General features: G+C 34.5%; 1 protein-coding gene across 3 annotated transcripts in view; it reads left to right on the top strand.

The window, feature by feature from the left end:
- Positions 1-12,474, top strand: part of LOC111159420 (importin 7) — a 57,356-nt gene that overhangs the window by 31,754 nt on the left and 13,128 nt on the right. For all 3 annotated transcript variants that reach the window (XR_002641415.1, XM_022521869.1, XM_022521871.1), the window contains exons 7-15: positions 2,945-3,039; positions 3,155-3,239; positions 5,761-5,895; positions 6,617-6,716; positions 7,467-7,543; positions 7,692-7,808; positions 10,784-10,873; positions 11,288-11,453; positions 11,624-11,784. Coding sequence is in view for 2 of the 3 variants with exons in the window: in XM_022521869.1 (XP_022377577.1) it covers positions 2,945-3,039; positions 3,155-3,239; positions 5,761-5,895; positions 6,617-6,716; positions 7,467-7,543; positions 7,692-7,808; positions 10,784-10,873; positions 11,288-11,453; positions 11,624-11,784 (1,026 nt within the window). In the remaining variant the exon portion in view is untranslated. The remainder of the gene's footprint in view (positions 1-2,944; positions 3,040-3,154; positions 3,240-5,760; positions 5,896-6,616; positions 6,717-7,466; positions 7,544-7,691; positions 7,809-10,783; positions 10,874-11,287; positions 11,454-11,623; positions 11,785-12,474) is intronic.

Below are 12,474 nucleotides of genomic sequence, written 5' to 3'. Positions count from 1 at the left end.
TTTATTAGAGAGGATGCATAAGCAGGGGGAATGGCAGGGAGAGTGAGAAGCAGGTTCCCTGGTGAGCAGAGAGCCTGACCTGGGGCTCAGTCTCAGGACCGTGGGATCATGACCTGAGCTGAAGGCAGATTCTTAACAAACTGAGCCACCCAGGCAGCCCATGATGAGAATTTCTAAGATCTACTCTCTTAGCATCCTTCAAGTATATAGTACAGTACTGTTAACTATATAGTCACTGTGCTGAACATTACATCTCCAGAACTTATTTATCATACAACTAAAAGTTTTGACCACCTTCTTAAATTTACGGTGGTAATCATTTCACAGTGTATACATATATCACATTGTTGTGTTATATACCTTAAACTAATACAATTTTATATATTATGTATTTTTTAAAAAGTGCTTGCATCTGGAGTTTAGCCTAATAATTTGTCAGCTACTCATGAACCAGAAGACTTTGTAGTTAGTTATATTACTTGTTCTTTTAAAAAACAGTTTTATATAGAGATAACACATATTCCATAAATTTAACCTTTTCAAAGTGTACAGTTCAGTGGGTTTTAGTACATACAGAATTGTACATAGAGAATTTAGTACATAGGAATTGTTTTATTTAGTCACTTTTTAAAAAAAGATTTATTTTTGCGAGAGAGAGAGAGAGAGAGAGAGAGCGCACGCGCGCGCGTGCAAGTTGGGGGTGAGAGGCAGAGGGAGAACCAGACCCCTATCTGAGCAAGGACCCTGATGCAGGACTCAATCCCAGAAGACACCCAACCAGCTGAGCCACTGAGGAGCCCAATTTAGTCACAATTTTTAAAATAAATGCAATTTTTCTTTATAATCTAGTTTTCTAGAGAGGTAAGGGAATTTATAAGTCCTAAATACAAAATACGCTTTAAGTGCTTTAATATTCCTTACTTATTTCATCCTCAAAAAATCTCTCTGAATTAATTTTTCTCCCCTATCCCCTCTGAATTTATTTTGAATGGAGACACTGAAGGATTATATAATTTACCCAAAACAATTTTATTAGTGGCATTAGTGAGACCCCCTTGTTTTATGGTTTATTGCTTAAATTCCTATTTAAAAGGAAAAACAGTGTAGGGGCGCCTTGGTGACTTGGTTGAATGTCTGACTCTTGATCTCAGTTGGCTTAGTTCTTGATCTCACGGGGTTGTGAATTTGAGCCCAGTGTGTTTGGCTCTGCAGTGGGTGTGGAGCCTACTTTAAAAAAACAAAACAACAACAGTGTAGAAGAAGTGAAGGAACATTTCTTCCTCTCTGTAGGAAACGTTTGTTGTATATTTTTCTGGACACATTTAATAGGTACAAAATAAAATGTTACGTTTTCATTTATAACCACTCTGTACTTTTTGGGTATAATTTATAAACACACATATTATAAATAAACAGTCCAGTGAGTTATCAGTTGCATATATCCATGTAATCATCACCTAGAATATTTGCTGGTGGCTAGTTTTAGTCTTTCCTATCATTACCATTCTCATTTCTAGCACCATAGATTAATTTTGCCTGTTTTAGAACTTAAAATAAAGCTAATTTTTGGTATTTACCTTCTTTTGCATGATATATTTATGAGATATATCATGTTGTGTTAGTCTGTTTCTTATGTATTTATGTTGTGTTATAGTAGCTTGTTCCTTTTTATTACCAAGTAGTATTTTATTGTGTGGATATACTACAATTTATTTATCCATTCACAAGTTGATGGACAGCTAGGTGGTTTCAGGATTTTAGTAGTACTAATAGAGCTGCTATGGATGTCCTTACACAAATCTTTTTGTGATCACATGTTTTCATTTTTCTTGAGCAAATTACCAAAGAGTAAAATCGGGTCATAGGATAGGTATATGTTTAACTTCATCAGTAACTTCTAAAGTGATTTTCAAAGTGGCTGTATCATTGCTCTCACTTTTAGTTTTAGTTTGTTAAACTAAGACTTGGTTGTTCCAAGTCTTACTTTCCATTGTAAATTAAAAATATGTCGGGATGTTGTAGGTCAATATGTAAGGATCCAGTCCTTTTTTTTTTTTTTTTTTTTTTTTTTTAAGATTTTATGTATTTATTTGACAGAGACACAGCAAGAGAGGGAACACAAGCAAGGGGAGTGGGAGAGGGAGAAGCAGGCTTCCAGCAGAGCAGGGATTCTGAGGAGGGGCTCAATCCCAGGACTCTGGGATCATGACTTTGGCAGAAGGCAGACTTGTAATGACTCAGCCACCCAGGTACCCCAGGATCCAGTCCATTCTTTTAGTGGTTGTATAGTAGTATTTTATAGGTGTTCCATAAGTAAGCATTCCCTTATTTGCGAATGTTTACCGTGGTAGTTTTTCACTATTGTTTTTAAATTAATGTCTTCATCTGTTTATCCTTTTGTGTTTATACCAATATTTCTGAAATTAGATTTTTGAGGTGGTGTTTCTCATGCCCTTTTGATTTGAACTATACTGTTTTGTTTTGTTTTTTAAGATTTATTTATTTATTTGACAGAGAAATCACAAGTAGGGAGAGAGGTGGCAGAGAAAGATGGGGAAGCAGGCTCCCTGCTGAGCAGAGAGCCCGATGTGGGTCTCGATCCCAGGACCCTGAGACCATGACCTGAGCTGAAGGCAGAGACTTAACCCACTGAGACACCCAGGCGCCCTGAACTATACTGGTTTTGATTAAACTACTTTTCATGGCCTTGGCTTTATGTTAATTGGATTTTGACTAAAATGTTTGTGTTTGAGTTTGCTGTGTAACCAAGTAGTGAAGCAGATGAAAGTGCCTCTTATATTTAAATAAGAGTTAGTACTTTTCCAGATCTAGCCTTTTATTTCTAAAGGCCAACATAAATGGTTTTTGTGAGTCTCTTCTCACCTCATGCTCTTCTTCTTAGATTGTATCATCTCTTACTATCATTAAATAAATCTCTTTGAAGGAAACACTTCAGGTTGAAGAAGATGATAGACCAGAGTTACCATGGTGGAAATGTAAGAAGTGGGCTTTACATATCTTAGCAAGGCTTTTTGAAAGGTAAGCTTCTCTCAGTGTATGATGACTTAAGTTTATTTTTTCAAGCTCTTAGTTTTATAAGTGTCAATATATAAAACATTATAAAGAAACAGCGGGCATTTTAATGTTCTTTTAGGTATGGAAGCCCTGGCAATGTTTCCAAGGAGTATAATGAATTTGCTGAAGTATTTCTGAAGGCGTTTGCTGTTGGTGTCCAGCAAGTAAGTCTAAGAATTTTTCTAAATTGAAACATTATTATTAGGTTAATTTCTGCCCTTTTCCCTGGTTTATTGGTACCCAAGGATGGCATGTAGCAGTCTTTAATATTTTGAACCCTGTATCAGTTCTCATTTTTTGGTCTTAGGTCTTCCTTATTCCCTAAATTTTTGAGAGCCTCAGCAAGCTTCCATTTATGTGATTTATACCTCTGCTACTTATCATACTAGAAATTAAAATGTAAGAGTATTAATTCATTTAAAAATAATAAACCTAATGTATATTAACACAGAATATGGGTTTTTTTAAAGCTTTTATTTATTTATTTGACACATAGAGATCACAAGTAGGCAAGAGAGGCAGGCAGAGAGAGAGAGGAAGAAGCAGGCTCCCCACTGAGGAGAGAGCCGGATATGGGGCTCGATCCCAGGACTCTGGGATCATGACCCGAGCTGAAGGCAGAGGCTTTAACCCACTGAGCCACCCAGGTGCCCCCAGAATATGTATTATTTTTTAAAAAACTGTTTCCCAAAATGAAAAGTTTTTAACAAAAGGAAATGGTATTGTTAAACATTTTTACTAAATTTTTAATGTATGGCTTAATAAAGGCAGTTATATACTCATCTACCTATGTATTTAGTCTTTTTAAATTTTTTTTTGGTGGACATAACTGCACACTGTGGCCCAGATAAGTTGGAAAAAGAAAGACTTGTAAACTTTTCACAAAATTGTGGAAATTCTTTGATATCACATCAAAATATGATAATGATAGTTTTGTTTTTGTTTTTAAGTAAACTCTGCACCCAATGTGGGACTCTAACTCATGACCCCAAGATCAAGTGACATGCTCTACCAACTGAGCCACTCAATAGTGGTAGTTTCTTAAAAGTTAATTTAAGTGTAAAGTTTGTTAACAATAAGCATTTTATATTCTTTTACATTATCACCTGTTGATCTGTATTGCACTTTGAATGGATCATTTATCCATACACGATTTTATAATAGCTGGTCATTTGGAAAACTGAGTTAATGGACATTTTCCAAATGTTAATATACTTCATTATGCAATTTTATTTTATTTTTTAAAAGGTTTTTTTATTTTAGAGAGAGAGCAAGGATAGCATGCATGAGCAGGGGGAGGAGCAGAGGGAGAGGGAGGAAAAGCAGGTTACCCACTGAGCGCTGAGCTTACTTACCGTGGGTCTTGATCTCACAATCCTGAGATCATGACCTGAGTGGAAATCAAGAGTTGGAGATTCAACCTACTGAGGCACCCAGGCGCCCTTCATTATGCAGTTTTTAAAAAGAAATCGGGGCGCCTGGGTGGCTCAGTGGGTTAAGCCTCTGCCTTTGGCTCAGGTCATAATCTCAGGGTCCTTCGATCAAGCCCTGCATCGGGCTCTGTGCTCAGCAGGGAGCCTGCTTCCCCCCACTCTCTGCCTGCCTCTCTGCCTACTTAGGATCTCTCTCTCTGTGTCAAATAAATAAAATCTTTTAAAAAAATCATATTTGCTAATATTACCACTGATGTTATCAGAAATATCTTTAAATATTGGAAACTAATTAAGCAGATCTAAGTCTTTGCATCTAAGATTTTTGAGAATTCTAATTTTGTTTAAAAGCTCAGATTTTAACATCAGTAACATACTCTCAGTTATTTTCCTTGAGGTGACAGGCTCATTTTATTCATTTTTGAGGAAAAATATGCCATACACAGAAGTCTAAATAACCATAATTTGTCTGTCAGTTTTTCTTTCAAGCATATGATAGCATTTGATAGGAAAGCTATTTCAGCTTTTCTTCCAACCATTGTACTTTGGTATGTAGAAGAAGTGCTATATGTTGTATACTCCCCGTTTAATATTTATATTTCTGATTCATTAAGAGTATTCTTAAGGAATGAATGTTTTGAATTTAATGTGGCTGTGAAGAATATGATGACTGCTGGTACACTTGGGTGCCACTCCTTGATTCATGTTAGGCGCCAGAGGATTTGCCACCATTGCTTTTGTACCATCGATGCAGATGTTACGTAGTGAAAAGGGCAGATAATGTCTTGGCCTTATTATGAAAATAGTTTTGACCTCACAGACCCTTCAGGAGGTCTGTGGGCCAAATCTTTACAATTGCTATTCTCAAATACATAGAATTAGAACTCCTGCCAGACAGCAGACATTAAATTGGTAAGTGGTTTGCATAAGGTTTTTCTGGGAGGTAAACAACAATGCAGGGCTATCTCAAAGTTATGGCATGTTCAGTGAGTAACCTGTGGTTTTCTTTTTATACTTAATCAGAAACTAGTCCTTTGACATAGTATTAATTCAGTTTGTTTATTTGACTACCTTGGGAATAAATATGGTTCTCTGACACAAAATTTTCAAAATTACTTTCTTTTTAAGAGAATATGGTTGTTATTTTAGGATGATGATCTGGGTATTAAGTTACAGGTCAGATGCTTTTGCTGACTTACAAAGTAGTTAAATTTCTATTTAAGTTTTGGTTTCTGATCAAATATTTTTTTCAAAGGTCTTATTGAAGGTATTATATCAGTACAAGGAGAAACAATATATGGCTCCTCGAGTTTTACAACAGACATTAAATTATATTAATCAAGGAGTTTCTCATGCCCTCACCTGGAAGAATTTGAAGCCTCATATACAAGTAATAATTTTTTTTGTTTGTGTTTTGTTTTGGTTTTTTTTGTTTTTGGGGGGGTTAGTAATAATTTTCTATCTGAGATGTTTTTCTGGAGAATATAATTGAAATAACATAAAGGTTGAAAAATGCTTATTTTTTACTTGTGTTTTTCTAGTTCTGTTAATTGTTTTGAAGGTATAGTAGGAAAATGAGAAAATACCTTGACATAAACTTGTAAGAGGTATTTTGTAAATATTCAGATTCCTTTTAATCTAAAGCTATTATCTTAAAATTTGCATTTAAATTCTTAGTGCTGGCTTAGAATTATAACATTTTAGTCATGTAATTTGGAATAAACTAAGGACTTTCACCAGATTGGTTTTGAGGGTAATTAGCTTATGTATTATTTCTGTGAGTGATTTATTTGCTTTATTTAGAACTATAGGATTTGATGGACTAAAATGTCATAATGTATTTTCTCAGAATACTTAATTGCTACCTATATGCACATATGTCTTACTTTTAATTATTTGTTACACAAAATACTATGTACCTTAATAGTTGATCTGAGAATCATTACTAAAGTTTAGTATTAAGGTTTAAAATATATATTATTGGGGAAAAAATAAAAAAAACGTATAGATAGATACATTATTGGATTGCTTTTGTTTCAGCACTTAACCAAAATTAAAGTTTTAAATTTAAAGACTGACCTAAGGTTACTTCCTTAACTTTTAAATTTCAGGGCATTATCCAAGATGTTATTTTTCCATTGATGTGCTATACAGATGCTGATGAAGAACTTTGGCAAGAAGACCCTTATGAATATATACGCATGAAGTTTGGTAAATTTTCACCTTCTTAGAAACAAAATATGTCAGTAGCTAAGTTTGTATATAGTATTCATAATGGTATCTTAAGGCCTCTCCTTTGGTACTGAAAGATCTTTGTTGTTTTAATGTAATTTATCCATTTTTTAGACCGTTGGGGGTGTGTTCACTAGTTATGGCATTTAATAATGACAGTCTTCATTTTTAGCAGACACTGATAGTAGTGTTAATAAGTTACAATTACTGGATGTGCTTTTGGCACATGCTAAAACTTAGAAATTCAAGATTACACCTTAACACTAAGTGTCAAAACTATACTGTTGGATCCCATGTGAGTCATGATATGTATGGGAATTGAGAAGACATATATGGGAAGCTGGAATCACGTGGAATCTCTGCATGGAACTAAAGGATTGTAATTTGACTAATGTTGAATATTAGTCCTTCGTACCAAAATCTTTTGTATTTGTAGTAAATTGTACTATTGTGACCATATTGTGAAAATTCTCACGGTAGTTGGTTTTATATGAAAGATAATGATCCTTAAGAGAAATTAATGGATTAAAATTTAATTTGTACTGAAGAGACATGAAATTAGGCTGTTGCAAAATTATATAGGAATCTGGTTTCCTCTTTATACCTAACATGAACATTCAGCATAATTTTAAGGTCTTACTTTTACAGAGCATCATTTGTAAATTACTTGAAAATGTTGAAGAAATTGAAATTACTGGTTTTCGTATTAATTTTAAATTTATTCTCCAGATGTGTTTGAAGATTTCATTTCTCCTACCACTGCTGCCCAGACACTCTTGTTTACAGCTTGTAGCAAGAGGAAAGAGGTGGGTTATTTAATATAGAGAAGTTTTGTTTTAATATTTAAAATCTGTTCAGATAACGTTAGCCATGTAAGTCATTTTGTCTTTTTTTATTGTTGTTAAGGATTGTTAGGAAATTGAATAAAGTGTTAACTTCTCTTTTTTAATCTAGGTACTGCAAAAGACAATGGGATTTTGCTACCAGATTCTTACAGAACCAAATGCTGATCCTCGAAAAAAAGATGGAGCCCTGCATATGATTGGCTCTTTAGCTGAAATACTTCTGAAGGTATTTCTTCTTTTGTGTACAGGTAGTTTAATAACAGTTTTATTGAGATACAGTTCACATACCGTACTGTTTGCCCATTAAAGTGAGTAATTCAGTGGTTTTTATTATAGTCACAGAGTTGTACAACCATCAACACCGAAAGAAACTATTAGCCGTTAATTTCTGTTTTCTTCCAAACTTCTCAGCCCTGGGCTACCCCCAATCTACTTTTCATCTCTATGGATTTGTCCATTTTGGACATTTCATGTAAAGGGAATGCTATGTAACATATGCTTCGTGGGAAATGGCTTTTTTCAGTTGGCACAATATTTTCAAAGTTCATCCGTGTTGTGGCATATGTCAGTACTTCATTCCTTTTTGTTGCCAAATAATATTCCATTGTATCATATACCACATTTTATTTATGCATTCATCAGTTGGTGTACACTTGCACTGTTTCCAATTTTTGGCTGTTTTGAATACTAAAGCTGATCATTATGCACACATGTTTGTGTGGACATAATATTTTCACTTCCCTTGGGTCACATACCTAGGAGTCAAATTGCTGTCATATTTTGAGAAACTGACAGACTGTTTTCCAAAGTGGCTGTTATCATTTTATATTTTTTACCAGCCCTGTATGAGGGTTCCAATTGTCCTCACCAACAATTAATACCTTTTTATTGCAGCAGTCCTAGTGGTGTCAAACAATACCTCATTGTGGTTTTGATTTACATTTCTCTGATTAATAATGATACAGTGAATCTTTTTATGTGCATATTGGCTATTGTATATCTTCTTTGGAGAAATGTATATTCAAATCCTTTGTCTATATTTTAGCTGGGTATTTGTCCTTTCATTGTTGAATTGTTAAGAGTTCTTTGTATATTCTAAATATTAGACCTTTTTCATATATATCATTTGCAAGTATTTTGTGGGTTATCATTTCACTTGATGATGTCCTTTGAAGTATAAGTTTTGATAAGATTCTGAAATTATGTCCAGTTTATGTTTTCTTTTGCTGCTTGTGCTTAAGGTACTCCTTTTGGATGATTTGTTTTATATTTATATTGTAAGATAATTATGAAATAGTGTTTTTGCCTTCAAAAAATTTATCTCTAAAGAAATTTAAAAACATGAATGAATCCATTCATAGCCTAGGAATGTCATGCTTTTGTGACATAAATTTCTATAAAGAATGACCCTGGATTAGATTTATATTTAGGAACCTCAACCTAATTGTACACATTGTGTCTGACTTCATAAATGAGATCTGAAATTTATTTTGCTTAAAAGTTAATAAATGGTAACCAAAGTGTAAGTGAATATTTAGTCACAATCATTTAACTCCCAGGAACCTTGTTCCATATCACCATGAGTTTGTAGGTATATTTTGTTTATATTTTAGTTTTTTTATACCTGTTCACCCATCCTTCTGTTAGCTTATAAGTTAAAGACAGTGTTTATTTGTTATATGGCAGGCTGGGACTCTTCAGTGAGTTCTCTTGGCAAGTTCAGATTTTTCTGTTTTAACTTTCTATTTTTAAGTAATTTTAGACTTACAGAAAAATGGCAAAAATAGTTTTTCATTACTCTTCATCCACCTTCCCTTAATGTTAGCATCTAAGATAGCCGTATTGCAATTCTCAAAATCAGGAAATTAATGTTGATAGCCTACTAGTCACTAATCTTACAGACCCCTTTCACATTGTGCAAGATTTCCCACTAATGTCCTTTATGGGCCATGATTCAGTCCAGGATCCCACATTGTATTTAGTTCCTATGTCTCAGTCTTCAGTTTTTCAAGCATATATTTTTAGATTTGATATAATATGCAATTCCAGGATTTCTTCTTCTTTTTTTTTGAAGATTTTACTTATTTATTTGACACAAAGAGAGAGATCACAAGTAGGCAGAGAGGCAGGCAGAGAGAGAGGAGGGGAAGCAGGCTCCCTGCTGAGCAGAGAACCCGATGCGGGGTTCGAACCCAGGATCCTGAGATCGTGACCTGAGCTGAAGGCAGAGGCTTTACCCGCTGAGCCACCCAGGTGCCCCTAGGATTTCTTTTTAAAAGCTTGTTACCACTTAGAAAAGACTCTAAAGATTCATGAGAATATCTTTTTTTTTTCCTTAACCATGCATTTTTTAAAACTTAAAAATTTATTTGTTTGTTTATTTAATTAATTTTTTAAAAAAAGATTTTATTTATATATTTGACAGAGAGATCACAAGTAGGCAGAGAGGCAGGCAGAGAGAGAGGAAGGGAAGCAGGCTCCCTGCTGAGCAGAGAGCCTGATGGGGGGCTCAGTCCCAGGACCCCGGGATCATGACCTGAGCCAAAGGCAGGGGCTTCGACCCACTGAGCCATCCAGGCGCCCCAGAAATGTTTTTTATTTTTTAAAGATTTTATTTATTTATTTGAGAGAGATTGAGAGTGCATAAGCACAGGTTGGGAGGGGGAATAAGAGAGGGAGAAGCAAACTTCCCCCTCCCCCAGCAGGACACCCAACATGGGGCACGATCCCCAGACCCTGAGATCATGACCTGAGCTGAAGGCAGATGCTTAACCAAGTGAGCCACTGAGGTACCCTGAGAATATCTTTTTAGATAACCAGATAATTACTTTGTAAGCAGGGTCTTTTCTCAAACTGTGTTGTATTCATTTAGAACTTTTTCAGTGAGGCTTTTTTCATTATAATAGTTTTATAAGGTAAGGAATAAAATTAACCACACTCCCATTACTCAAACATGATTGCTGTTAAGTTTTAGTATAAAAACTTTCTAAGCAAATGAGGTAAAAAGATTAAAGAAAAGGTATTCAGTGTTTTTTGATGGTGAAGTTTGAGAATAAGAAAATTAGATATGGATCCTGAGGTAGAAAGAATTAGAATAAATGTGTTTTGACATAGTTATTTTTAACATTTGTGTATTTATTTGGCATTTGAGTTTATTATATTTGGAATTCTTTGAAAAATAATTGTTGTTTATATTTACAGAAAAAGATCTACAAAGATCAGATGGAATACATGTTGCAGAATCATGTATTCCCTCTCTTCAGCAGTGAACTAGGCTATATGAGAGCGAGGGTATGTTTTCATCCTTATTCACTTATATATTTATGTTTTGTAATGAATGACTGTTTATGTGGACTTTTATGTGGAGCCTTTTTAATGCTCACCTTAATAAAAGCCTTATTTCCTTTTAGACCTCTGTTTCATGTAAATATTAAATGGCTGCTGTAATGTGTGCATAGTTTTCATCTGTGTCTGATAGCAGTGTCTGTCTGTGTTTTGCATTCAGACCTTGCTATCCACACAAATGTCATGCAGCCAAAGAATAATTTGGGATCATAGTACTGGTCTAGTGTTGTGTCTCTGGGCATATCTACCACTGGCCAGCCTCCAGATTCCCACACAGAACTTTTGGAATAGACATACTGTAGCTTGGGGCATTTTAAGGATAGGATATCTATAGTAACTCACTGCATTTTTTAATAAAAGGCTTGCTGGGTCCTTCACTATTTTTGTGAAGTAAAGTTCAAAAGTGACCAGAACCTGCAGACGGCCTTAGAGCTGACAAGAAGATGTCTGATTGATGATAGAGAAATGCCCGTGAAAGTGGAAGCTGCCATTGCACTTCAGGTGTTGATCAGCAATCAAGAAAAAGGTAAAGGATTTATATCTCAAAAATAGTGAAGTGTTTTTACAAATAATTTAAAAAGGCATAATCCTAGAAACTTGACACATTTTCTTTCCCTTTATGGGAAAGTATCTATTATTTGATATATGTTATATCAGGTTTTAGGAGGTTTTGGCCAAATTTTTTTTCTCTTACAGCTAAAGAGTATATTACACCATTCATCAGACCTGTAATGCAAGCTCTTCTTCATATAATAAGAGAAACAGAAAATGATGATCTTACCAATGTAATTCAGAAAATGATCTGCGAGTATAGTGAAGAAGTTACTCCTATTGCAGTAGAAATGACACAGCATTTGGTATGTTATTTGAACCAATCATTTATTCAGTACTTAATCTTTTATTAAGTATTTTCATAGAGCTTACTGTATATCAGGTACTGTTTTAAGCCTTATATCTGTATTTAATTCATACATTTAGCTCATTTAATTCTATATAAAGAATATATTTTTTTATATTTATATATTTATATATAAAATATATTTGTTTATTTTTAATATATTCATATACTGAGAGAAAATGTGAGCTCTAAAAAGAGCCCTTCAGGTACCCCAGGTAGTTTTTCTTTTTCTTTTTCTTTTTTTTTTTTTTTTTTTTAAAGATTTTTATTTATTTGACAGAGAGAGCGCACAAGCAGGGGGAGTGGGAGAGGGAGAAGCAGACCTCCCGCCTAGCAGGGAGCCCAATGCAGGCCTCGATCCAAGGACCAGGGATCATGACCCCAGCCAAAGACAGATGCTTAACAACTGAGCCACCCAGGCGCCCTTGTTGTTGTTGTTTTTGTTTTTGTTTTTTAATGAAATTTATAAATGGTAGTTACTCAATAGTTGGCCTTTGTTTACTATACATAGCCCCAAACTTTTGAGAATTAACAATGTAAATTGTTTAAGGGTAATAGAAAGTATGAACATGCCCTAACAATTACCATTCATAATCCCAGTACAGTGATTTATTTGATGCAGTTTATATTTTTGCTGAGTATTGAGGTT

The sequence above is a fragment of the Enhydra lutris genome, unplaced genomic scaffold (assembly GCF_002288905.1).
Source record: "Enhydra lutris kenyoni isolate GAN:26980312 unplaced genomic scaffold, ASM228890v2 scaffoldscaffold68, whole genome shotgun sequence".
NCBI classification, from domain to species: Eukaryota; Metazoa; Chordata; class Mammalia; order Carnivora; family Mustelidae; genus Enhydra; species Enhydra lutris.
Note: the sequence above shows the minus strand (reverse complement) of the source record. Positions and strands in the feature narration are given on the sequence as shown.